Here is a 27,356-nt window from a genome sequence, read left to right on the forward strand (position 1 = left end):
CTCGAAGTCCAAAAGAGAACTCTTGACCTCCCCCTTCTCACAAGCCTTCTTTGTCTAACTCATATTTCCTTCAACCAGTTTTGTCTCTCAGTACCCTAACCATTAGTAGGACCTGTTAATTTCTAAAATGTATCCCAATAGTCTACTTCTCCCCATCTTCATTACCACCATCCTTAAGTCACTATCATTTTTCATCTGATCTCATTGCATTCCTGACCCACTATAAGCAACTGTCCAAAAACAAAACACTTTGTTTCTACTGTTTAAAACCTTCTAGGAATTTCCTTTTGAACTTTCAAGCAAAATCCAAACTTCTAATCATGGTCCAAATGGTCCAATAAAATTTTTTATAACTGACCCCTGCCTCTCTTCAATTTAATTTCATACAAATTTCATCACACAGGCTTTCCTTCAGTTCCTTCAACATAGCAAGCTACTTATTACCTACCTTAAGGTCTTTCCACTTTATCTGGAATGACCTTGGTTTAAAACTTCCTCTTCATTCAGATCTCTGTTTAAATGTTCCCTTTTCAGACACTTTGCCTCACTCTCCAGTCTAACAAAGACACTATTATCAATGAATTTTAATGCTCTGTATGGTATGTATCTAACATACCTACTTAATATGTTTTGTGTTTACTTAAGTTACTTTAGTCTAACTTCTCATCCTTGCATGTAAAATCCATGACAGCAAAAGCCTTGGTTTATTCACTGCTATGTCTATAAAACATGGCATAAAGTATGCATTTTATATTTCTGAATGCATAATGAATGTTAGATAATCATTAAAGGATATACAAAAGAAAAATGTTCTTGAAAAATTTAAAAAGCAGAATCTGCAAATACATGTACAAAATAGTACAGAAAAGTTCACAAAATGTTGGGAGGGCTATCTCTGAATACAAAACTCTAAGTGATTTTTAGTTTTACCTTTTGTATGAATTACAGAAAGTTTATTAATTAAAAAAATACTGTTTACCTTCAAAAAAGGAATGACTTCTTTCATAATTGCTTTAATTTGCCGGTCCAGTTGTTGAGTATCAATTCTAGGACATGGGACAGTTGAAATGTCACTTACTGGTTGTTGTGAACTATGATTTTCAATAATGGGAATTTCTGTTTTTAGAAAGAATTATGGATTAGCAAAACAAAGCCTATGTCATCACATCTATGAATTTATGCAAAGATTTATGAATACAAAGTTATGCTTTTATGCTAAAATTATACAAAGAAACACCTATGTAGTTTTAGCACCCCAAATAATTAAAAGAAAACTGTAAGGGCAGTCACTTAGCACAGAGGGTAAAGCACCACTTGGGATGCCTATATCCCATATGTGAGTGTCTGGGTCAAGTTCCAGCCCCACTTCCAATTTGCTTCCTGCTGATGTATAGTCTGAAAGGCAGCAAGTAATGGCTCAGGTACTTTCTCTAAATAAAATTGAAAAAGAAAATCGAAGTTTTTTTAAATTTTTTATTTATTATTTGGAAGGCAGAGACATAGATCTGCTGGTTCATTCCCCAAATGTCTACAATAGTTGGGGCTGGAACAGGCTGAAATCAGGAGTCAAGACTTCATTCTGGGTCTCTCATAAGCATGGCAGGAACCCAGTCATAACTTGCTGCCTATGGGGGTGCATATTAACAGGAAGCTGTAGTTGGAAGCACAACCACAGCTTGAATCCAGGCACTCTGAAATGGGGATGCCAGCATCTCAAGGAGAGTCTTATTGCATTAAATGCCATCTCCCCCCACCACTAATTTTTTTTTTTTTCACATTCAACTCTGATTATTACTTCTAATCAATCTGAAGACATACCTTCTAAATTATTAACCGTAGTAGTGGCAACAGCCCCATCTTCATCCTCAATAATCCTGCAGGGGCATCTCATATCTGAGTTACTTTCAACTTCGGTCTTCACACGCTCATATTCTCTCATTCTAGCTAACGCTTGATCTAAGTGAATCACAGTGTTACCTACGTTTGGGACAGAAATATTTCTAGTATGTAAAAACAAAATTTTTCTTGTATTCCTCAATGCATAATAAAAAATGTCTAAACACAAGAAAGGGTGGGCACCTTAAATATATCACATTTATCTATTTATTACTTAAAATAGCCCTATAAAGTAGATGATAGTACTCTAATTCCAAAGAACTTAAATAATTTGCCGAGGTTTTATAACCAGTTAAATATATGAGCGGGGATTTGAATTTGGGTCTGTAAAGCCCATATTTATCTTATAACATAATTTACTTAAATTATACAAAGAAATTCCAAAATCTATGCAAATTCTGATGAAAACCAACCAACCTCAGACAGGCAAACAAGGTATGGAAAAGGCCTATCAATGAGATTTCCCTATTCTCCTATGTCCACTAGACATAGACAAAGCTAGTGGTAAAGCGGTTTGAGAAAAAAAAAAATAACTGGAAATAGATAGGACTCAAAGACACTGAAAGGAAGGGACAACACGAAGAGGGAAAGGGTGGGCCATAGAGTAAATTCTGCTCTATGACAAGATGAGCTCAAGTACACACCTGGTAATTATTTACTCAGAAAGGAGCTCCAGCTTAGAGTCCTTGAGAGTCAAGAGAGGTAAAAGAAGACTTAGTGTTTTGGTAAAAGGTAGATACCTAACAATAGGACAAGGCTTGGTCCTGTTTTTTTATAGTGGAAAAATGCCTTTGGAATTCAATAAATTTTCTCATCATATAAACAAACATTAGAATAAGACACTGTACTGTTTTATCAACTAAGTGCCTGATAGGTCTGATTAAATACTTAGGTATCTTTTGATAGGCCACAGCATGGAAAACATATCAGGTATCTACATATTTTTATTTTACCTAATCTTTCCAAGTCTAGGACTTAAGTTTTTTCCTCTTTCAAGTTACACAACCTGCAAAGCTTCATTTATTACTAATGGGGAAAAAATGCAACGTGTCATGCCTCAGAGTTACCTAGTGTTTTCACTTAGGTTATTCATGCTAAGCAATCTGAACTTTTTTTTTTTTTTTTTTTTTTTTTTAAATTTAGAGAGAGAAAGAGACCTTCCATCTGCTAGTTCACTCCCCAAACAGCTGCAAGTTTAGGGCTGGGCCAGGGTGAACCAGGAGGCTGGAATTCCATCTGGGTCTCCCATGTGGGTGGCAGGGGTCCAAGTACTTAGGCCATCTTCCACTGTCTTCTCAGGCACATTAGCAGAGAGCTGGCTCAGAACTGGAGAGGCCAAGACTCAAACCGCACTCACATGAGATGCCAGCATTGCAGGTGGCAGCTTAACTTGCTGTGCCATAACACTGGTCCCAAGAAATCAATTCATAACTCAATTATGAAATGTTTTTTATTGAAAATATAATTGGATAAGGTCTGAATTTTTCCTATTAATTCACTGGATGACCTTAAGGATGATCTTTCCCTCAGGGGAAGAGAAATTAAACATTATTTGAACCCTATTAAATGTCAGAAATTTTATATATTTTTTCACAAGAAAATAGCAAGGTAGACAAGATCCTTATTTACTTAGTATATGAGAGTCAAAGATCTGAAGACTTGCTGAAGGTCAAAAAGTTAACAGAAGATTCTGGAATTTTAACTGATGGATACTTTTAAATCCATGTTCTTTCAAACCATAAATACCTTCTTAAGACTTGTCAACACAATTCTACGAATGTAAGAGATAACTCAAGGTTGTGTGCTAAGATTAAAAAATTCTTACCTAGATCATCTGTTGCAAAAGGCTCAAAATTTGAAGATACAGAAATGACACTAGCATTATCAGCATCGTTTTGCTCACTTATTTTATGTGCTTCTCTTTCAAAGTTCTTCTCAAAAGTTTCCTAAGTTACAGTAAAACAAAGACTCAAATCACTAATATTTCCTTTAAATTTTTTATAACAAACATTATTTAACAGAAAAGCTAATTATTTTCCTAACATTATATACCTAAAAGATATTCATAAGTTACTTGAGTACTCCATTCAAACATGATTGTGATGTTATTAAAAAATTAAAGTCATTAAAGATTGAACATAGTCATAGAGAACATTAAAATACTAAGTAACCTTGCAGAACATCTGTCATTATGTAAATGAGAATATACCCAACTAGCTACTGATTATGAATTCTGAACTGGCAAACTTACAATTTTAATTATTTCTATATCCTGAGGTTAGATATTCTCCTACTTCTAAACCTGAACAATGTCTAGTACAGTACTATACAATAAAAATGACAGCATGTTTTTTTAAAAAAATACTTTATTGAAATATAATTCACAACAATATTAAGTATACAGTTTGATGAGCTCTGACAAATGTATACACTCATGTAACATTCTGTAGAGATCATTTCCATCAATTCAGAAAGTTCCTTTGCACCACCCCCTAGGGCAATCACACCATGCTCATAAGACTTCTATCATTGTCGACTGGATTTGCTGGTTCTAGAACTTCACATAAATATACCATATAATATATACTCTTCAGTGTCTGGCTTCTTTTGCTCAGAATATTCCTGAAATTAATCCATGTTGTTGTGTTTCAGAAGTTCATTATTTTTAATGGATGAGTAATATTCCACTGTATGGATAGACCAGTTTGTTTATCCATTTATTTGTTGGTGCTCCAGTTTGAAGCTATCATTACTAAAGATGTTATGAGCATTAGTGTACAAGTATTTTTGTGGACATATGTTTTCATTTCTCTTGGATGAACACCTAGAAGAGAAATTGCTGGGTCACATGCCAAGTTTGTTTATAAGAAACTTCCAAACTGCTCTCCAAAGTGGCTGTGCAGTTTTACAATCCTACAAGCAGTAAGAAAGTTCTGATTGCTCCAAATGCTCATGAACACTTACTGTCAGTCTTTTAAATTTTAGTCATTCTAGTGAGTACACAGTGGCATCACATGAGGTTTCGATTTGCACAATAACCACTCATGACTCTTCTTTCATGAAACACCTGTTAAAATTTCTTGTCCACTTTTAACTGAATTGTTCTCTAAGTTCTAAGAGTTCTGTATGTAATGTAGGTACAAATATTTTTGTCTACATCAAGGTCATAATGATTTCCTCAAATTTTCTTGCAGTTTTTAAAACGTTCTGGGACTGGCTCTGTGGCGTAGCCGGTAAAGCTGCCGCCTACAGTGCTGGCATCCCATATGGGTGCCGGTTTGAGTCCCACCTGCTCTACTTCCAATCCAGCTCTCTCCTATGGCCTGGGAAAGCAGTGGAAGATGGCCCAAGTCCTTGGGTCCCTGTACCCGCATGGGAGACCTGGAGGAGGATCTTGGCTCCTGGCTTCAGATTGGCGCAGCTCCAGCCGTTGCAGTCAATTGGGGAGTGAACCAGCAGATGGAAGACCTTTCTCTCTGCCTCTCCTTCTCTCTCTCTCTAACTCTTTCAAATAAATCTTTAAAAAAATAAATTCAAATTAATTTTGTGCATGGTGTATAGAGGGGTGTGCCTCATTTATATTTTCATTAAAAGAATTCACAATTGTGTTTTTTCTCCTAGTTACTGACCTCTCAAAAGTTTCCATCACTGCAAAAAGTTCTAGTAGCCAGTGGTGTTCTAGATCAGTGCATATGAACACTAGATGTTGTACTGCTGCTGCTAATTAAATGGTATTAGCAAAGTAAAGATGGCAAAACTAATCCTGAGTTAAAGTTTTCTAAGAAATATTAAAAGAATCAATTTAGTTATTTCAAAGTAATATTAATGACAGTCATTTATGCCAAGTTCCTACATATCAAGTAGTATAGTATTTTTATAATTTATTTAATGCTGCCTACATGAAACTGTAATGTAAAAGACATCTGTAGTTAGGTCTATAAAATCACTAAAAATGATGTTTAACAACAGGACTTTGCATTCTCTACAATTTCAATGCCCAGGTAACTTTAACACAACCTAACACCTCCTACTTTTTATATACACAGCTGGGCCTCTTTTCATTTCTCACAAAATACACAATTTTCAGTTAATTATAATAACCAATCCCAAGTAGCACTTATTCATATTTTATATCATAAAGTCAATTAACACCACTTTGTTCTTGTGTTCACAGTAGTTAGAGCCCAGTGAAGAAACAGTTTAAGCAGAAACGATGAGGTAACTGCTGTTTGAAACTTAAGTTAAAGAACAAAAATTCTGAGAAACAGTATTTGGAAGGAAATTATCTAAAGAAGGGACAAAATTTTTTTTTGAGGAAACAGATTTTCAGAAAAAAGTTGTGTTAACATTTCAGCACTGGGCAGAAACATAGTAATATGCTTCCAACTATCTCGAGCACGTATCTGCTCATTAATTGTGGCATTCTTACCCCTGGTCCTCCAGGTGCTAGAGCTATCATTAAAAAATGAGTATCTGTGATGCCACGAGCATATCAAATTGTTTATAACAGAATTAAGATCTGACCTTTCATATAAATGACTTCAAATACATAGCATGTTATTGCTTCAGTATCCCAGTAATTGCATCGCTCAGACAACTATGCACCAGGTGCTATTCAGTGGACACAGTTTACAGAATTTTTATCATTCTCCTTACCATTAGTCCCCATTTCTAGGTTCTTTTCAATTTATTCAAAAATTTCACCATCAATTAGAATGCATTAAAAGACATTTTTCTGGACTTTCTTTCACCTAGGTGCTTTTAATCCAAAGATCTGATTTAATTAATGGTTCTTATAATCTGACTACTGTCTGGATCATTGAATGTCTTGATATAAATGTCAACATTTATTAAATGTCAGTCACCCTATGTTGAGCAGTGGAGATAAAAATATGGCAATTTTTGATTTCATAATCTATCATATGTAATTTTTAGTATTTTCTGCTCTATTTTGTGTTTTATACCTCACCCTTAAAAACTAAAAGAATACATTATACCTAGCTTTTAAAAAAATTTAAAATCAAGTATCTAAGATAGTGTCACAGTTTTACAACATACTTTTGTTCACTCCAAACTTGTTACATCTACATTTCACTAATCATTATCAGCTTACATCATCAGTAGTAGCAAGGCTTTCACTGGGAGTAAGTTCTGAGTTTGATGCTATCCAAGTACCAGAGTTCACTGACTTTGCATTTTCCCCTTCTTTTTCATGACTCCCAGAAACATGTCTGGATAATATGTCCTAAATAAGAAAATAAAAGTCATTTATATAAAACACGCTTAATCCCAAATTTATGCTACAAATTTAAATGCAAAAGCAGACAGGTGAACAAATGCAGTACTTTTCACCTCACAGGCTGAAAGTGAGGGAGAAATAACATTAAAGATAAAGAAAGACTGTTCAGAATCACTTTATCTGAAAGTTACTTAAGGGACCGGAGTTGTGGCATAGTGGACTAAGTCACCATCTGCAGTGCCCGCATCCCATATGGTCACTGGTTCAAGTCCTGGCTGTTCCACCTACGATTCAGCTCCCTGCTAATGTGCCTGGGAGAGCAGCGAAGATGGTCCAAATGCTTGGGCCACTATACCTATATCAGAGACCTGGAAGAAGCTCCTGGCTTTGGCTTGGCTCAGTCCCAGCTGTTGCAGTCATCTGGGGGAATGAACCAGTGGATGGAAGACTGACTGACCTCTGTGTCTCTCCCTCTCTCTCCATCTCTCCCTTTCTCTAACTGCCTTTCAAAAAAAAAAATGAATCTTAGGGCCAGTGCTGTGGTGTAGGGGGTGAAGCCACCACCTGCAGTGCCGGCATCCCATATGGGTGCATTTATGTCCTGGCTGCTCCACTTCCAATCCAGCTCCCTGCTAATGCACCTGGGAAAGCAGTGGAAGATGGCTCAAGTCCTTGGGCCCATGCAACTATGTGGGAGACCTGGAAGAGGCTCCTGGATCCTAGCTTCGGATTAGCACAGCTCTGGCCATTGTGGCCATTTAGGGAGTGAACCAACAGATGGAAGAACTCTGACTTTGCCTTTCAAATAAATCTTAAAAGTCACTTAAGCTACATAGAAGTTTTCAATAAAATGTGAAAACACAGGGAAAAAAGATCAAATGGAACAAAGATACACTAAACTCTATATAAGTAACCAGATAAAAATCTCAAAAGGGTAATTAAGAGAATGGTAGGTACCAGATACCTGTAGTGCATATAAGGCCCTCTGTCTCAAGTAGTCTGTATTAAGCAGTTGAAGCTCATGGAAGAGTTCAATAAGAAAATGTGGACGAGACTCATTTTGAGAAATTAATGTAGCTACTTCAGAATAAATAGTATCCCGCAAAGCTTCAAACATGGAAAAATCACTCCCAGTTTCTGAAAGATATAAAATATCAGGAATTTAATACTGATGAAATACCTTCAGGACAATTTCTATCAGCCTGCATCATCACTCTAAGCTTAAAATTAAAAAAACCAGAACACAATTCTATGTTAGGGTTTTTGTCACAGAAAAAATGCTTAAAATTATCAAGTTAAATACTTTTACAAATATCAAGATAAATAATATATTAAATATTTAAATGCATGAATAATATTACCTAGCATTACTCAGGATTACATTTATTTCTTAGTAAAAATAACCTAGAAAATTTTATATACTTCATGGGAGTAATCAGAATCTTTCAGTGGTTGATGAAGTAAGTCTAATTTTTTTGTTAATATGAACTTCACTACAGAAAAAGGAAAGTTGCTTATTTTGTTTAGGACAAACTGAATATTACTAATGAAAGTCTATTTTAAGGTCTATTCAGTTAAGTCTGCTAATTCGAAAAATCTCATCTACAATTCAGAAAAGCTGTATACTGATGAGTAATACAATCTGTAACTGAACATAACAGGTCAATTCCACTACAGTGTTTTAATTTACATACCTAGTATAGATGGGAGCAAACAATGACCAATTTGAATTTTCAGTTTCGTCAAATCGAGGAATCACTATGTCATTTAGCTTTATTTCTACTATATATTAATTTATTTATAACAGAACTATCACTCCTAAATATACAGTCATACCCTAATTTTAAGAGTAGAAATTAAGAACCATTTCCATTTTGAGTAATCACCAAGAATAAAAAAGTCCCCAAATAGTTCTTTCAGCTATCAAATTCTGTAGCTTTCTAGGGCAATTATAGAAACACAAATAGTCACTTATATATTCAAGTTCTGCAAAAGGTCAGTAAACTGTAAAGAATTTCACATGTTGAATGTTTTAACATATTGATTTCAAATAACTGCAAGAGAATAAACAATTCTGTAAGGGATAAGAAATGCAAAAGGAATGTGTTTCAATGCAAAAACTATCCACTGATTAACAATAATTTAATATCTTCACGTCTTCAAGAAGCATAAAATAAAAATACTACTTATACATGATTTCCTTATCTTGCTTTACATAGTTATGAATGAGTTGATACACTAAAGTTCTCTTAAATTTGTTCAAATATGATAAAGTATATATATGACACTTATTATAAGCAGGAGCCATAATTATCTCTAACAAATCTCTACTTTTAGGAAAAAATCCAGATAAGATGTGACTTGATATGAATTTTCCATTTATTATATTACAGTTCAACCATAGCTGTTTAACTTCAAAAATATTTATTTCAAAGCTGTAAGAACACATTTATTAACATCTTCAAAATCTCTGTATGTGATAAAATTATTACTCTAAATTATGTTTCATTGAAAATTAAATTACTGGTGACTGGTGGCCGGCGCTGTGGCTTAGTGAGTAAAGCTGCTCCCTGCAATACAGGCATCCCATATGGACACCGGTTTGAGTCCCCGCTGTTCCACTTTCGATCCAGCCCTCTGTTATGGCCTGAGAAAGCAGTGGAAGATGGCTGAAGTCCTTGGGCCTCTGTGCCCGCATGGGAGACCCGGAAGAAGCTCCTGGCTCCTGGCTTCAGCCCAGCCCAGTGCCACTCTTTGTGACCATTTGGGGAGTGAATCAGTGGATGGAAGACTCTCTGCCTCCCAAATAAATAAATCTTTTAAAAAAATTACTGCCAAATAATAAATTATGCTGAACACAAGCTTCATCACTCTATTCTACAGTCAATGGGTAGACAGTTTATGCCAGTTTCTCCTCCTGAACTAAACTGATTAGCTTTGGTTTAAAAAGTTCCTAATTTCAATTATGTTTCTCCGGTCCCATCCTGACTTTACCCCATTTTCAGAGTTCTTTTCTGTGAAAGTGTCACTGCTATATATATTCTGTACAGTTCAGGGTCCTTCTTTTCCTTCTGTAGATTCCTTTAAATATTTAAACAGGCTTTTGTTTTTCACTCATATATAGCTGCAGAAGGAGTTAAAGAACATTTACAACAAAAAATCATATAGAACTATATTTAATAATACATACAGAAAAAACAGCATACTGGACTCTAATTTCACATGTTTACTTATCATAGTCTGCATGTCAAAAGTGATTTTTTTCTTAGTTTTTTAAGATATTAATTGGCAATGAAAAATAAGCAATAACAAATCTCCAAAAATATTAAGGCTTTTAAAAATTAAGAAATATAACTTCCAATGAAATACTAAATCATAAAATTGGTTTCTATCACCTTTATGAATATGATAGGTTAGGCTGCATACACACATACTAAGAGAAAATAAAAGCAAGAAAAGCAGCTAATTTTACCAATCAGGATTATATATGAAAGGCTTCAGAATTTTATGAATGAATGAGTTTTCATTTTTATAACAGATACATATCATACACACACTAAGCTAAATCTAAAAAGATACTCAGAACAATAAGGATTTTAGGACCAATGGAAAAAACAACAAAAGTGGACATCAAAACTAAATAGATTGTTACCTGGCGCTTCATTGCATGCATTTCTGTTAGACTGCTGTAGTACTCTCCTAGCATGTGCTATAGGAAAGGGCAGACATAAGGATGAACATAAAATGTGTTTGAATAGTAACAGGGTCTATATTATGAATAAGTGAATGAAAAAAATATGCAAATTAAAAAAATTGTTTGCCTAAAAATGGTATCACAGTATGGTCTATGCTCTATTTAAAAACAATCTCATCAAGGTTTGCTATGGTGTAGGCATTTGGGCTACCAGTTAAAACAGGATGCCTGGGTCCAAGTCCTGGCTCCATTCCCAATTCCAACTTCCTGTTACTGCGCACTCTGGGAAACAGTAGGTGACGGCTCAAGTAGCTGGGTCCCTGCCACCCACGTGGGAGATCTGGATTGAGTTCCTGGCTCCTAGCTTCCATCTGGCCCATGCCTGGGACAGCCACAGCTGCTGCAGACATTTTGGGAGGCCAGTGAATGGGAGCTCTTTTTTTGCCTCTCAAATAGAGATTTGCTATAAATTTACATTAATGTGACTGATGATGACTATCATAAAACATTTCTACCACTCATTTTTAGAATATACATTAAGATGAACATCCTACATCCTATAAGTGAGAAGACTCTGAAATTCAATACTAGCAATCATATATGCTGCATTCTAATAATTATGCACAGAGTAACAAGAAGTGTTACTACATACTATAAAAATTGATTAAAACAAACTTTTTAGAACGTAAATATATAGAAATATATATTTATACTACTCAAAACATTTTTAAATTCAATCATTTTCCAAGTGATGGTAGGCAGAACTAAAGTCCTATGACTACCAATTAATTATTCAAGTAACTGATAACTTCTTAAGATTCAATGTTAGTTCTGCCATTTCCTAGCAATAAATACAAATGAAATTTCTTTTTCTGATTATTAAGTAATAACTACTCGTTGTAAATATTTTAGAAAACATGACTAATTTAAAGGTGAGGAACCTCTACTAACATTTTGATGCATTTTCTTCCAGTCTTTTTCATTCATATTTTTCTTTACTCATAGTTGGATTCATATTGTTTAGACTACACTAAATCCTGACTTTTTTCCTATTTGTTTCCTTAGGATGGATTTCTATGAGTGATATTACTGGATTAAGGGCATGATTTCTGAAGCTTTCCAGATAAGTTTTACTAGCACTTTATCCAGTATGGGGGGGTGGAGGGAGGTGCCTTCTCTATGATTCCTGATCTGAAAAACGGAAATAAAACCAACTCAGAATAACAAGGCTCAAAGAAGATGTGTAAATAATTCCTTAAGTAATTTTATACATTTCTTAATGATAAAGTGGCTTTAATACACCTGCTGTTAACCATTTTCACCAAGGCTCTTAATTGATAACTGAGATCCTGAGTCTGAGTCTTCATTTACTGGCTCCTTCTCCATGTTTCTCTGAGATACTCTTTAGGATCAGGAAAGTATCAGTACTTATTTAAACTGAAATGGTGACAAATAAACATGTCTCCATTATTCATAACACTTACTGACAGCCTACCATTTATCAGAGGTTATTCTAACATTTAAATACAAATATGAAAACTATCTGCTGCCAAGGGATACCAACAGTTAAACAGATAAATACTACATAATGTGATACAGGCAACAAAACAGGTTTTCACAGGCTTACAACAGAAACAAAAAGGAGAAAGGGGAAACTATCTTTAGCTCGGATACACATGAAATTTCAGGGTTCCAGAATTAAAATTTTATCTAAGAGTTCACCAGTAAAAAGGGTTTACCTGAGACAAAAAGACTTGAAGCAGACAGAATAACCGTTTAGTTGAGAAATAACAAAACAGCTATGGGGAAAACTCAGTTCAGGGTTACTGAAAGAATGAAGTTTGGGGCTGGTATTGTGGCACAGGAGGTTAAACTCCTGCCTGCGGCACCAGCATCACATACAGGTACTGGCTCAAGTCCCAGCTGCTCATCTTCCGATCCAGCTCAAAGCAGTGGAAGATGCCCCGAGTGCTTGGGACCCTGCACCCATGTGGGAGACCTGGAAGAAACTTCTGGCTCCTGATCTGCCCAGCTTCAGCTGTTGAGGCCATTTGGGGAGTGAACCAGTGGATAGAAGACCTCTCTTTCTCTCTCAAATAGATAAATCTTAAAAAAAAAAAAAAAAAAAATGATGTTCAAGGGGCCAGCATTGCTGTGCAGTGAGTAGTTATCACTTGCAACACCACAATCCCATATGGGAACTGGTTTTTGTCCCGGATGCTCTACTTCCAATCCAGCTCCCTGCTGATGCTGGGAAAAGCAGCAGAGGATGGTCCAAGTGCTTAGACCCCTTCTACCCACATGGGAGGCCCAAATGAAACTCCTGGCTCCTGGTTTCAGCATGGCCCACCAGGCCATTGCAGCCATTTGGGGAATGAACCAGCGAGGGGAAGATCTCTAACTCTTTCAAATAAATAAATAAATCTTTTTTTTTTTAAAAGATTTATTTGAAAGAGCTACACAGAGAGAGAAGGAGAGGCAGAGAGAGAGAGAGGTCTTCTATCTGCTGGTTCACTCCCCAGACGGCTGGAGCTGTGCCAATCCGAAGCCAGGATCAAGGAGCTTCCTGGGTCTCCCACATGGGTACATGAGCCCAAGGACTTGGGCCATCTTTCTTTCTTTCTTTTTTTTTTTTTTTTATTTTGACAGGTAGAGTTATAGAAAGAGAGAGACAAAGGTCTTCCTTCCGTTGGTTCACCCCCTAAATGGCCACTACAGCCGGAGCTACGCTGATCCAAAAGCCAGGAGCCAGGCGCTTCTCCTGGTCTCCCATGTGAGTGCAGGCACCCAAGCACTTGGGCCATCCTCCACTGCCCTCCCGGGCCACAGCAGAGAGAGAGCTGGACTGGAAGAGGAGCAGCTGGGACTAGAACCTGGCCCATATGGGATGTCAGCGCTGCAAGCGGAGGATTAGCCAAGTGAGCTACGGCACCGGCCCTGGGCCATCTTTCACTGCTATCCCAGGCTACAGCAGAGAGGGGATCAAAGAGGAACAGCCGGGACCAGAACTAGTGCCCATATGAGATGCTGGCACTTCAGGCCAGGGCTTTAACCTGCTGTGCCACAGCGCTGGCCCCAATAAATAAATCTTAAAACAAAACAAAAAAAAACAGGATAAAGTTCAAGGCAGTAGGTGATAGAGTTTGGAGAGGAAAGAAGGAACCAAATCCCTGAAGGTCATATGTATTACACATTAAGGTACTCATATTTTGTCTTATAGATACTGTGAAGCCAAGGTTTTAACCACAGTGTTATAATAATTTTATAATAATTTTATATCTAATTCTTTAGATAATATTTTCAGAATTTCAAACTAGGAGTTCCATATTAATGCCAACTACTCTACTTGTTTAGAAAGAATTGTATTAGGGAGCATGTGTTGTGGCATAATAGGTTAAGCCACAGCCTGCAAAGCTGGTATCCCACATGGGCGCTGATTTGCATCCTGACTGGCTCCACTTCCAATCCAGCTCCTTGCTAATGCACCTACAGGCATCAGAGCATGGCCCAAGCCCTTGGGCCCCTACAGCCATGTGGGAGACCCGGATGACGTTCCTGGCTTTGGCTGGTTCAGCCCTGGCTGTTGCAGCCATTTGGGGAGTGAACCAGCAAATGGATGATTTCTCTCTCTTTGTAATTCTTTCAAATAAATAAAGTCTTTATATATAAAAAAGTATTAGATTGTGTAAAAAACTAGTATCAACAAAAATTATTTCTAATTTACATTTGTTGGCATCAAGGAATGTGTACCATAATCTCTAGTGTAAAACTTTGCCTATGATAGAAATGTGTGATATACCAGTTTTAAAACTTGCTTTAGTATAGCTTTTCAAATCTATGATGAACTCCTTAAATTAAAGCAAACCAAAAAAGAACATACCTGAAGATATTTCTGTAGACCTACTATATTTTATTATTTTTTCCAGCTGCTCATGATTCTTTCTGCTGAATACTTTTGCTTGAACAGGCTCTTCAGTCTGGGCTGAATGTCTGTTCCTACTTTTGCAAGGTTCACATGTGCTAGACATACTGGCACTTTCATACCCTTGAGTAAAAAAAGTGACAACTGTTAACAGTTGCAACTAACTCAGACTGAAAGGGAAATTGACTTCCATAGTGAGATAGTACAGGTAACTCAATTTAAAATGTTATGAAGGTTGGTATAAACAGAATACAAAACAGCAAATAATATTGCCTTGAAGGTATCTTTGCAATAATTTTGGAAGCATGGTATAAGTAATAAATTCTAACACTTCATGGTTTTTTGATGACTGTCTTAACATGTATGTCCTAACTTGAAGCATGGTATATGGCAGACTTTATACAACCCAAATTCTCTAGTAGCATCAAGTTAACAATATTCAATATTACTATTTACAAGAAAGAGTTTAATCTGTATAAATATCCACAGAAGCTGTAAGAGCAATGGACATCAAATATATCTGCTTTCTTATTATACCTTTTGTGTAACATGCCTTTGTTTAAAAGGTCTTATCTACCTGTAGGTTTATACATACTTGTATATCCTACTCAATTTTTCTCCTAATTGGGTATTTTTTTTTTTTTTGCATTTTTTTTGGCATGGTGCAAGGCAGGAATTGAACCTTTTTTTTTTGTTCTACATGTATAATTGGTTATACCTACCCCCTTCTTACTAAATTAAACTGCACATTGATCAATATATCAAATCATTATATTTAATTTTACTTTTGAGTATTCTATCTGTTCAACTTATCTATTCTAATGCAATTTTCATTCTTTTAGCCAGAGAATTATCGGGTAAGGTAAGTACTACCTAGTTTCTCTTCTTTCCTAGACTATTAGACCTGTGTCTTTCCATATAAGCACTGATATTTTTTTCTTCTTCCAAATCTGCTTTATGCAACTGGATAGAAATTAATGAACAGAAATTTAAGCAAGATACATATAACAATTTAACAGAACCTGATAATCTAATTTCATTCAATCTTTCTCAAATTCATCTTTAAGTCTTTCCATCATGGGACTCACAAGGAATTAACTAACTTATGGATACTACAGTTGAATGTCAAATCTTCAAAATACTGATAACACATTAAAGTCCTCTATAATGTTATTATAAAGAACCTTCAAGATATTTGTCTTTTGAATACAGGAAACTGTTATGGTCAAATATTCAGCTCAATATAAACTAGCAATTCCTTTGTTGAGACAGTTTCTCCTTTTGCTAACAAATGATTTTAGCTGTATTATCATTGAGTTAACAAATGAGACACCTTTGAGTACATAAGGAAAAACAAACACACACTAAGTACAACATTACTACCACATCATTATCAGACCATCTCTATCACTAACACTTCAGAAGCTCAGAGACTTAGAATATTACATTAACTGCAAGAAAAAGATAAAGGAGAAATTCCTTCTTTTTTGAGATCCCAACTATGAATTCGGGTGGTTATACAAATTCTGCATTTGTGTGCAAACATGAAACACATTTATCTTGATTCTCTCTGCTTTGACTCATCAGTTGGCAAGCAGGACTTAATAAATACCTTCCCAAGAAACAAAGACTGAGATGTGTTTTATATAGCTTCAATAACCTCAGCATTATAGTTATGGGAGATACAGTATCCTTTTGCTATGGTTCAAGACAATAGGGAAGGAGGTTACAGGAAAGATAATAAATCAAAATTGTCACAACTGAGAAACTACTCTCAGTTATATTTCACCACGGTGCCACATTCATTTTTATATAAGCACTAGTGGCTTAATTCAATAAATCAGAAATCTTAATATTTAAAATTTACCTTGACTTTAAATTACCACCATATTAACAACCAAAAGAGATACATAAAACACAAAGGAGATGGTAATATAAAACACCACTTTGCTAAAATTGGTTTCTTGACACTTACATCTCAGATTTTCTTTTTAAATAGAAAAGTGACAGTGCATCTCAGTTTGCTTACAAGCTAGGAGACCACTTTGAATTCTGCATTTCCCAACTGCAAACAAAATATAGCAGTTGTAACATCTATAAATAAACTGGTTTTCAAGCACAAGAGCCAGCCCTAACAATAATTAATATATTATTTGAAAATACCTAAGGCAATTAATTCCATTTCCAGTGGAAAAAAAAGAACTGTACAAACAAGCTTAAAACTACTTGTTTTGGTGCCAATGTTATAAAATGTAGCTTTTACTAAAACTTTAACCCAAATGTCAGCAACTTTAAAGAACAATCTGAGTAGGGTTGGGGGGTAGGGAGAGGAGAATGTTATTTCATTTAGGAAAAGTAACCACTATCTTTTTTCCTAATCTTCAACACACACAATTTAAACATATGCAGCTGCTCTAACACTTTACACAATTTCTATGTACTGAAGCAATAACAAGATCTAAATACAATTATATTTTTAAACACGAAGTCAAGGCTTTACGTTAAAAATACCATCCTACTTTCCCCCGTAGTTTCTTAAATACCACAAACTTTCCTCAACATCTGCAGCCATCCAGGATCTTTGGGCTCAGTGATAAAAGATCAAACCACCAAAACGATATACTTGAAGTTAGAGGTGAGACCCTGGCTCAGTCAGTCTCAGGATAAAAGCAGTGCTGCATCAACTGGCTCCATGCAGGAGAGAACATGTGAAGGATCTCATCAACCAGTTATTAATATAGTCCAGGTGGGAGATGTGTATACATGGCAGAAATTGAATTGTGTAGCCATAAACAAAGTCCATCATATAGATCATACACTCTGGATCTTTTTCTCTAATTCAGCTCTTTCAGGGTCATAAACTCATTTAGGTAGATGCTGTGTAAGGCCTATTCTTTAAACTATCCTAATTTGTTTCTCTTCAGTCAGCTGAGTTGCTAGCTGAGTGTTGGAAGACAGACTGGAATAGGAGCTTGTTCCTAATATGGTGGCAGTGACATCTAATCAAGCTCTGTCCCCCCAACCAAAAGTAGCCCAGTCAGACAGACTCATGAAGCAGAGAGATGTCATACGAGGTGCGGGATTTGAGGCAGTTCCCCATCTTCTGGGGCAGGGGTGTGTGGTCTTTAAATTCTTCTGACAGTCTTCCGAATTTTGTTCAATTTCAAAACAACCCATGGGAATTCAAAATTGGTATCAAATTTTATTATTTATTCTCTTTGGAGAGAATTTATATCTAATAATTTTAGGTATTCCCATCTAAGAATACAGTTATGTTTCTACATTTAACCAATGTTCTTCAAAAATCTTTTTTTTTAAACATCTAATACTTTCCTTGTTAAATTTACTTCTAAAGTTTTACTTCCACTCAATAGCACTGAGTATTGCTAAGAGAACATCTTCCCATTTCTTTTGAATGTTAGTATAATACAGAAAAATATCTGCACACTTACTTTATAACCAGTCACTCTAACAGTTACCTCATTAACTCCAGTAGCTATTTTCTAACATCTGTTTTTGGATCTCTTAGTGTAAACAAATAATATTAGAAAAAAAATGTTGCATTTTTTTCCCCCCAGTATTTCAGTACTCAATTTCTTATCATAATGCTTTCTAAACAATGCTAAATGGGGTCCTTGTTGTGGCACAGCAGGCAAAGCTGCCGCCTGCAGAGTTGGCATCCCATATGGGCGCTGGGTTGAGTCCCGGCCACTCCACTTCTGATCCAGCTCCCATCTGGTGTGCCTGGGAAAGCAGTGGAAGATGGCCCAAGTACTTGGGCCCCTGCACCCCCAGGGGAGACTAGAAGGAAACACCTGGCTTCAGATCGGCCCACTTCCATTCAATGCGGCCATTTGGGGAGTGAGCTTGTGGATGGAAGATCTCTCTCTCTCTCTGTCCCTCGCTCTTTCTGTAACTCTGCCTTTCAAATAAAATGAAAAAATCTTTTTAAAAAAATGCTAAATGGTAGTATAGTAGAAAGGGGATCCCTGTTCAGTTCCTAATTTTGACAGAAACAGCTTTGGAGTATTTTCATGTACAATGGTGTCTGTGACTGACCATGGCTAACAGCCTTAATTATTATCTTGAAATAACAGCCTTCTTATGTCCATATTAAAATTTTCATTAGGAATGACTTTGACTTTTTATTTAATACACTGCTAGACTTAAATGACTTTTGTCTTTTTTATATAATTGTTGATATTTTCAGATAAAAAGTCATGATTATATTTCTAAAATAAACTCTAGTGATAATAGCCTAATGTTTTTGATACACTGGCAGATCCAATTTGCTAATACTTTATATTTACTTTTCAGTTTATATTAGTGAGATAGATGTTTTCTTTATTGCACTGCTACCTCTCCTCTATATCTTCCCCTATTTAAGGATAACTCTACCACCTGCGGCCCCGGCACCCCAGGTTCTAATCCTGGTTGGGGTGCCAGATTCTGTCCCAGTTGCTCCTCTTCCAGTCCAGCTCTCTGCTGTGGCCCAGGAAGGCAGTGGAGGATGGCCCAAGTGCTTCTTGGGCCCTGCACCCGCATGGGAGACCAGGAGGAAGCACCTGGCTCCTGGCTTCGGATCGGCGCAGCGTGCAGGCCATGGCAGCCATTTGGGGGATGAACCAATGGACAAAGGAAGGCCTTTCTTTGTCTCTCTCTCTCACTGTCTAACTCTGCCTGTCAAAAAAAAAAAAAAAAAAAGGATAACTCTAGATTCATATGTTGCTTTGGTTAGTTCACCAATGACTTTTTTTTTTTTTTTTTTTTTTTTGACAGGCAGAGTGGATAGTGAGAGACACAGAGAGAAAGGTCTTCCTTTTGCCATTGGTTCACCCTCAAATGGCCACTGTAGCAGGCGCGTGGCCGGCGCATCGCGCTGATCCGAAGCCAGGAGCCAGGTGCTTCTCCTGGTCTCCCATGCGGGTGCAGGGCCCAAGGACTTGGGCCATCCTCCACTGCCTTCCCGGGCCACAGCAGAGAGCTGGCCTGGAAGAGGGGCAACCAAGACAGAATCCAGCGCCCCGACCAGGACTAGAACCCAGTGTGCTGGCGCCGCAAGGCGGAGGATTAGCCTATTGAGCCGAGGCGCCGGCTACACCAATGTCTTCTTTCCACCCTGACAAGTGAAGGGCCTCTTGGATGAGTACAAATTCCTGAGCTGAAAACCTTTTGTCATTGTGTATGTCTAGGTTGCTCCACTTTTCTTTTACTTCTACTTGTGTGTTAAGATTACCTGGTGTCAGTTTTGATCGTTTCCTTTTTATGTAACTTTTTTCATGTGTAAGGTTATGAGACCCTGGCTTTTCCCCTGGAATTCAGAAACTGCACCTATGTATACATAGGTGTATGTGTGTCCTCCAGTCCTGCCTGGACAAAACAGCCAGCTGTTCTGACCTAAAGTCTCAAGTCTTTCATCTCCTTTACTATGTATTTAATTACTGCTTCTCCACCTGCTTCTTCTTGAGAACTCCTTGTATATCAGATCTCCAAGATTTGCCCTTATGCTTCTCATCTTCCCTCTTGATTTTATCTCTAGGTACTTTTTGCTGTTTCTCCTTGGTTTTCTAGGTCAGTTATTTGGGACTTAATAAGACCTGTCCTCTTCTACAAATAATCTAAACATCAGAAGTCAAAGTCATTTTTTCTGATTCTAAAGAATTTATAATTTTTTTTATAATTTTTTTTATTTTTATTTTTTTGACAGGCAGAGTGGACAGTGAGAGAGAGAGACAGAGAGAAAGGTCTTCCTTTGCCATTGGTTCACCCTCCAATGGCCGCCGCGGCAGGCGCGCTGCGGCCGGCGCACCGCGCTGATCCGATGGCAGGAGCCAGGAGCCAGGAGCCAGGAGCCAGAACCCAGAACCCAGGTGCTTTTCCGGGTCTCCCATGGGGTGCAGGGCCCAAGCACCTGGGCCATCCTCCACTGCACTCCCTGGCCACAGCAGACAGCTGGCCTGGAAGAGGGGCAACCGGGACAGAATCCGGCGCCCCAACCGGGACTAGAACCCGGTGTGCCGGCGCCGCTAGGCGGAGGATTAGCCTAGTGAGCCGCGGCGCCGGCCCTGATTCTAAAGAATTTATGTTACAACTGAATCTGCTTACATACCCTTTTTATTTTGTTCAAGTGTATATTTCCTTCAATAAATCCATTTTTTACCAGGTTTTGCCTCTTTTAGTGGTCTGCTTCTTACCCTTCTGACTCCAGCTCCTTATTACATGCACTGTTATATTCACTGGCCTGATCAGGACTCTGACCTATGTCCTTAGAGCTGGACTCAAATACTGAGTAGCCTGAATGGTGGTACAATCCCTTCCCTATGGTCAAGCAACATTCTGGCTAGCAAGTTGTCCTTCCCATCAAGAGAGTATTTGTCTAGTCTGTAAAGCTGCAAAGGAAAATATTCTATCCCAGGCTGGAGTAGGAAGGACTAGTTCCTACTTCTTCAATAATAACAGCTCTTATCACTAGCAGCTGGAAGTGGCAAAACATGACTGCTCTTAGAGGTTGAGGGGAAAGTCAAAAACAGGAAGGGCTGCAAGGATCTCCTCCAACAAAGCTTCCTCCTGAACCAGGGAGCACTGATGTTTGTGCAGACACTGAAAGAGCCGGTAGAACCTAATGCTCTGCTACTTACAGCCTCCAGATCACAACAGCTGCTCTGCTTAATAATAACTAAGTTTGGGCCGGCGCCGCGGCTCACTAGGCTAATCCTCTGCCTTGCGGCGCTGGCACACCGGGTTCTAGTCCTGGTCAGGGCGCTGGATTCTGTCCCGGTTGCCCCTCTTCCAGGCCAGCTCTCTGCTGTGGCCAGGGAGTGCAGTGGAGGATGACCCAAGTGCTTGAGCCCTGCACCCCACGGGAGACCAGGATAAGTACTTGGCTCCTGCCATCGGATCAGTGCAGTGCGCCGGCCACAGCGCGCCAGCCGCGGCGGCCATTGGAGGGTGAACCAACGGCAAAGGAAGACTTTTCTCTCTGTCTCTCTCTCACTGTCCACTCTGCCTGTCCAAAAAAAAAAAAAAAAACCAAACCAAACCAAACCAAACCAACAAAAAAAACTAAGTTCAAGTCTCAGGGAAGAGTTATGGAGAAAACAGCAGAGGAAACTACACAAATTGGAGGAACACATGGACCTACATAGAAGGCGAGGACATGTACAACTTTGGCCCCCAGAAGTTGAGAGCCTCCACACCAGTGTTGAGAGTGAGGTGAGACTGTAGCAGCCCAAGCCACTGGTGAACAGAATGACAGAATGCAAAAAGAGCCTAGAGGGAATCTGGCTGGGAGCCTGGTGGAGGATAGTGTTCCTGCCAAAGTAGAGGATGAGACTGAAGAAATGACAGAAAACACAAAGCAAGGGCACTTTTCTCTCTCCCTGATCAAACTGCAAAGGCATCCTTTAATAAGCTGACAGGGAGCAGGCGCCATTCTGGACATAACAGCTACGCCAGCTCATGTCCATGACCACAAGCCAAGCAGAGACGACTGAGTCTGGTGGGAATAACAGACCGGGCTGGGTACTCAGGACTGTGGGAAGCTTGTGTGCTGGGACTGTGAAAACACTGAAGCTGTGTGGGAGGGTTCATGGTGAGGCTGGGACATTAGGCAGTCACTGTGGGAAGCACCTCACAATCAGAGCTTCCTGGTTAGCTGGTGAGTGACATTGCTGGGGAATCTGAGCTTATACTGAGGACTGCACAGATCCTTTGTGTGGTCTTTGTGGCTAAGCGAACAAAATAATATGATCACTGGGGCTACCGCCCAGGCATTGGACTCCTTCAAGAGGGGCTCAGCTGAATCTACGCTGGCAGACAAGAAACCTCCCCTCTGATTAAAAAAAAAAAAAAAAGGAGATTTACCGATAGAAACCTGGGTGTGTCACCTCAGACAAGCCACAGCCTCCACCCTGGAGCACTGGACAGAACTCCCTAGCCACACCCACTACACACCTCTAGGTATTCCCTGAAAGCAGATACTCTACTAATCCACTCAGACATAGTCCAAAGATAAAAGCCACCACAGCAAAAAAATCAAAGAAACAAATGAGTATCCCCACAAATGCTAAACAAATGCACCAATCCAAGAAACAAGAATAAGGAAGACAATATGACACCCCCAAAAGAAAATATCTCATACTAGATTGTGAGGATGAGACTGAAGAAATGCCAGAAATGGAATTGAAAAATTTGATGATTATTTAGAAATAACCAGAAGCAATGCTTGAGCTAAGGAAATCCATACATGACCTGAAAGAAAATTTCTCCCATGAAATTGAGATCTTAAAGAGAAATCAAAATGAAATCTTGGAAATAAAGAGTTCAAAAGGACAAATAAAAAATACAGTGGAAACCCTTAACAACAGAATTGGTGAAGCAGAAGAAAGACTATCTGACTTAGAAGACAAAGCACAGGAAAATATACGGTCAGACCAAACACAAGAAGAAATTAGAAAACTAAAACACACTGTTGGTAACCTACAGGATACTATCAAACGACCTAACATATGGGTTCCAGTCGTTCCTGAAGGCATGGAGAGAAGAATTAGAAGGCCTTTTCAGTGAAATAATAAGAAAATTTCCCTAATTTGGAGAAAGAAAGAGACATCCAAGTATAGGAAGCACATAGAATTCCTAATAGATATGAACAGAAAAGATCTTCATCACGGCACACTGTAATCAAGCTCTCCATAATAAAACAGAAAGATTATAAAATTTGCATGAGAGAAATGCCAGATTACTTTCAGAGGATCTCCAATTAGACTCACAGACTTCTCATCAGAAACACTATAGGCAAGAGAGAATGGTGCGATGTATTCAAAGTCTTAAGAGAAAGGAACTGTCAACCAGGATACTATACCCTGTAAAGCTCTCATTTATGAATGAAGGTGAAATAAAGACCTTCCATGACAAACAGAACTGAAAGAATTTGTCACTACCTGTCTAGCTCTGCAGAAGATGCTTAAGGATGTGCTGCACAGAAACACGGTCATCACTACGAAAGAAGGTAAAGGAAAGCTCCCAGTAAAAGTACAAAGGAAATCCAAAGTAAAAAATAGGAATATTTATGGAAAAATGGCAGGGCAAAGCTGTTACTTATCAATCGTCACCTTGAATGTAAATGGCCACAACTCTCCAGTTAAAAGACAGAGACTGGCTGAATGGATTAAAAATCATAACCCATCTATTTGCTTCTCACAAAAAAACACATCTCACCAACAAAGATGCATGTGGACTGAAAGTCCAAGAATGGAAAAAGATATTCTATGCTAACTGAAACAAACAAACAAAAAAGCTGCTGAAGCCTTCCTAATGTCAGACAAAATAGACTTTAACACAAAAATAAAAAGAATGAGAAATTACTACAAAGAGCTGTATGCCAACAAACGGGGAAACCTAGAAAAATGGATAGATTCCTGGACACATACAACCTACCTATATTGAGCCATGAAGACATAGAAAATCTAAACAGACCCATAACCAAGACAGAAATTGAATCAGTAATAAAGACCCTCCTAAAAATGAAAGGCCCAGGGCCAGATGGTTTCGCTGCTGAATTCTACCAGACATTTAAAGAACTAACTCCACTTCTTCTCGAGTTATTCAAAACAACTGAGAGGGAATTTTCCCAAATTCTTTCTATGAAGCCAGCATCACCTTAATTCCTAAACCTGAAAAAGATGCAACAGAGAAAGAAAACTGCAGACCAATTTCCCTGATGAACACAGACACAAAAACCCTCAACAAAATTCTAACCAATTGAATCCAACAACACATCAGAAAGATCATCCACCCAAACCAAGTGGGATTTATCCCTTGTATGCAGGGATGGTTCAACATCCACAAATCAATCAGTGTGACACATCACATTAACAAACTGCTGAACAGAAACCATATGATTATCTTGATACAGAGAAAACATCTGATAAAATCCAATGCCCTTTCATGATGAAAATGCTAAGCAAATTGGGTATAGAAGGAACATTCCTCAACACAATCAAAGCCCTTTATGACAAACCCATGGCCAGGGTTCTATTGAATGAGGGAAAGTTGGAAGCATTCCCACTGAGATCCAGAACCAGACAATGATGTTCACTCTTGTCATGGCTATTCAGCATAGTCCTGGAAGTTTTAGCCAGCATCATTAGGCAAGAAATAAAATCAAAGGGATTCAAATTGGGAAAGAGAAAGTCAAACTCTCCCTATTTGTAGTTGACATGACTATAAAGTAGCAGGATATAAAATCAATATATAATAATCAACAGCCTTTGTATACAAAGACAATGCCAAGGCTGAGAATGAATTTCTGAGATCAATCTCATTCATAATAGCTTCAAAACAGAATCAAATACCTTGGAACAAATTTAACCAAGAATGTCAAAGATCTGTACAATGAGAATTACAAAACATTAAAGAAAGAAACAGAAGACACAAAAGAATGAAAGAACCTTTATATTCATGGATTGGAAGAATCTACATCATCAAAATATCCTCCCAAAAGCAATTTACAGATTCAATGCGATACCAATCAAAATACCAAAAAAATTCTTCTCAGATCTAGTAAAAGTGATGCTGAAATTCACATGGAAACACAGGAGACCTCAAATAGCTAAAACAATCTTACACAACAAAAACAAAGCTGGAGGCATCACAATACCAGATTTCAAGACATACTACAAGTCAGTTATAATCAAAACAGCCTGTTACTGAAACTAAAACAGATGGATAGATCAATGGAACAGACTAGAAATGCCAGAAATAAATCCAATCAACTGCAACCAACTTATATTTGATCAAGGAGCTAAAACCAATCCCCGGAGCAAGGACAGTCACTTCAAGAAATTATATTGGGAAAACTGGATTTCCACATACAAAAGTATCAAGCAGGAACCCCTACCTTGCACCTTACACAAAAATCCATTCAAAATAGATGAAAGGCCTCAATCTATGACCTGCTACCATCAAATTATTAGAAAACATTGGAGAAATCCTGCAAGACATTGGCATAAGCAAAGAGTTCTTGGAACAGATCCCAGAGGCACAGGCAATCAAAGCCAAAATTAACAAATATGTTTACAACAAATTGAGAAGCTTCTGTACTGCAAAAGAAACACTCAGGAAAGTGAAGAGGCAACTGACAGAATGGGAGAAATTATTTACAAATCATGCAACTGATAAAAGATACATAAACAGAATATATAAAGTGATCAAAAACTCAACAACAGCAAAGCAAACAATCCAGTCAAGAAGTGGGCAAAGAGCTTAAGCAGATATTTCTCAAAAGAGGAAATCCAGAAAGCCTACAGACACATAAAAAATGCTCAGGATCATTAGCTATCCGGGAGATGCAAATCAAAACCACAATGAGGTTTCACCTCACCCTAGTAAGAATGGCTTTCGTACAGAAATCAACAAACAACAAATGGTGGCGAGGATGTGGGGAAAAAGGTACCCTAATCCACTGTTGGTGGGAATGTAAACTGGTAAACCATTACAGAAGTCACTTTGGAGATACCTCAAAAATGTGAATATAGACCTACCATATGACCCAGCCATCCCACTCCTGGGAATTTACCTAAGAGAAATGAAATCAGCAAATAAAAGAGTTATCTGCACCCCCATGTTTGCTGCAGCTCAATTCACAGCATATAAAATATGGAATCACCCTAAATGCCCACCAACTGAAGACTAGATAAAGAAATCTTAGATATGTACCCTATGGAATACTACACAGCAGTAAAAAAAAATTAATCTGGTCATTTGCAACAAAATGGATGAATCTGGAAAACATTATAGTGATATAAGCCAGTTCCAAAGAGACAAATACCATATATTCTTCCTGATCTGTGATAACTAACACAACACCTAAAAGGAAATCTGTAGAAGTGAAATTGACACTTTGAGAAGCAATGACTTGAACAGCCTTGTCTTGACTGTGGAAAAACATTTTTTTTTTTTTTAAACGGAGAGTGGGACTGGGAAAGGGAGAGGGAGGAGGAGGTCGGGTGGGAAGACGGATATGGTGGGAAAATCCCCGTATTCCTCAAGTTGTACTTATAAAATTTGTACTCATTAAATAAAGAGTTCCTTTGGGAAAAAAATAACAACTAAATTCCCAAGATATGATCTGTTTACTCCGTAATATCCTATCTGCATTCAAACCCTCCCTTTTTGTTTCTAAAGCCATCACTCAGGGTAGGACTTCATCAAAACAAATTTATATTGTTTTCTTCATTGGTCTCTCAGGGTGAAGTCTAGCCATCCCATTCATTCTACATGAAACTTACTAGAAACAGTCCTCTTAATTATTATTGATTTTCATGCAGAACAAGTCCAGCAATAAACAATATGATTGCCAAATATAAAATTTAAGATCACGTGACTGGTAGCACTATATTGCTCATTAAATTAATAGCACACAATACTGTAAAGACAAAAATTTAAAGTATGTCATTCTGACAAGAATATATAAATAAAATTAAGCTTTTAACTGCTGTTATTGAATCACATGAAAAGTGCTAAGTGAATTTTAATCAAAATTAAAATACATAATGTGGCATATAATCTTTGGGAAAACCCAACAGATACCTTAAAATAAGATATAC

General features: G+C 37.7%; 1 protein-coding gene and 1 pseudogene across 50 annotated transcripts in view; both read right to left on the reverse strand.

Moving 5' to 3' along the window:
* The window catches only part of PCM1 (pericentriolar material 1), a 116,600-nt gene that overhangs the window by 19,704 nt on the left and 69,540 nt on the right, over window positions 1-27,356 (reverse strand). For 20 of the 50 annotated variants that reach the window (XM_070068460.2, XM_089325859.1, XM_089325852.1 and 17 more), the window contains 7 exons: window positions 14,710-14,874; window positions 10,788-10,844; window positions 8,100-8,272; window positions 7,010-7,141; window positions 3,722-3,842; window positions 1,819-1,977; window positions 980-1,116 (listed from right to left, as the gene is read on the reverse strand). In XM_070068460.2, coding sequence (XP_069924561.2) covers window positions 980-1,116; window positions 1,819-1,977; window positions 3,722-3,842; window positions 7,010-7,141; window positions 8,100-8,272; window positions 10,788-10,844; window positions 14,710-14,874 — 944 coding nt within the window. The remainder of the gene's footprint in view (window positions 1-979; window positions 1,117-1,818; window positions 1,978-3,721; window positions 3,843-7,009; window positions 7,142-8,099; window positions 8,273-10,787; window positions 10,845-14,709; window positions 14,875-27,356) is intronic. The other 30 variants (XM_070068464.2, XM_089325862.1, XM_070068463.2 and 27 more) reach the window with 2 other exon arrangements.
* On the reverse strand, window positions 17,281-17,957 carry LOC138848489 (RING finger protein 11 pseudogene; annotated as a pseudogene).

The sequence above is a fragment of the Oryctolagus cuniculus genome, chromosome 2, assembly GCF_051225735.1.
Source record: "Oryctolagus cuniculus isolate XC-2025 breed Fujian yellow rabbit chromosome 2, ASM5122573v1, whole genome shotgun sequence".
Lineage (NCBI taxonomy): Eukaryota > Metazoa > Chordata > Mammalia > Lagomorpha > Leporidae > Oryctolagus > Oryctolagus cuniculus.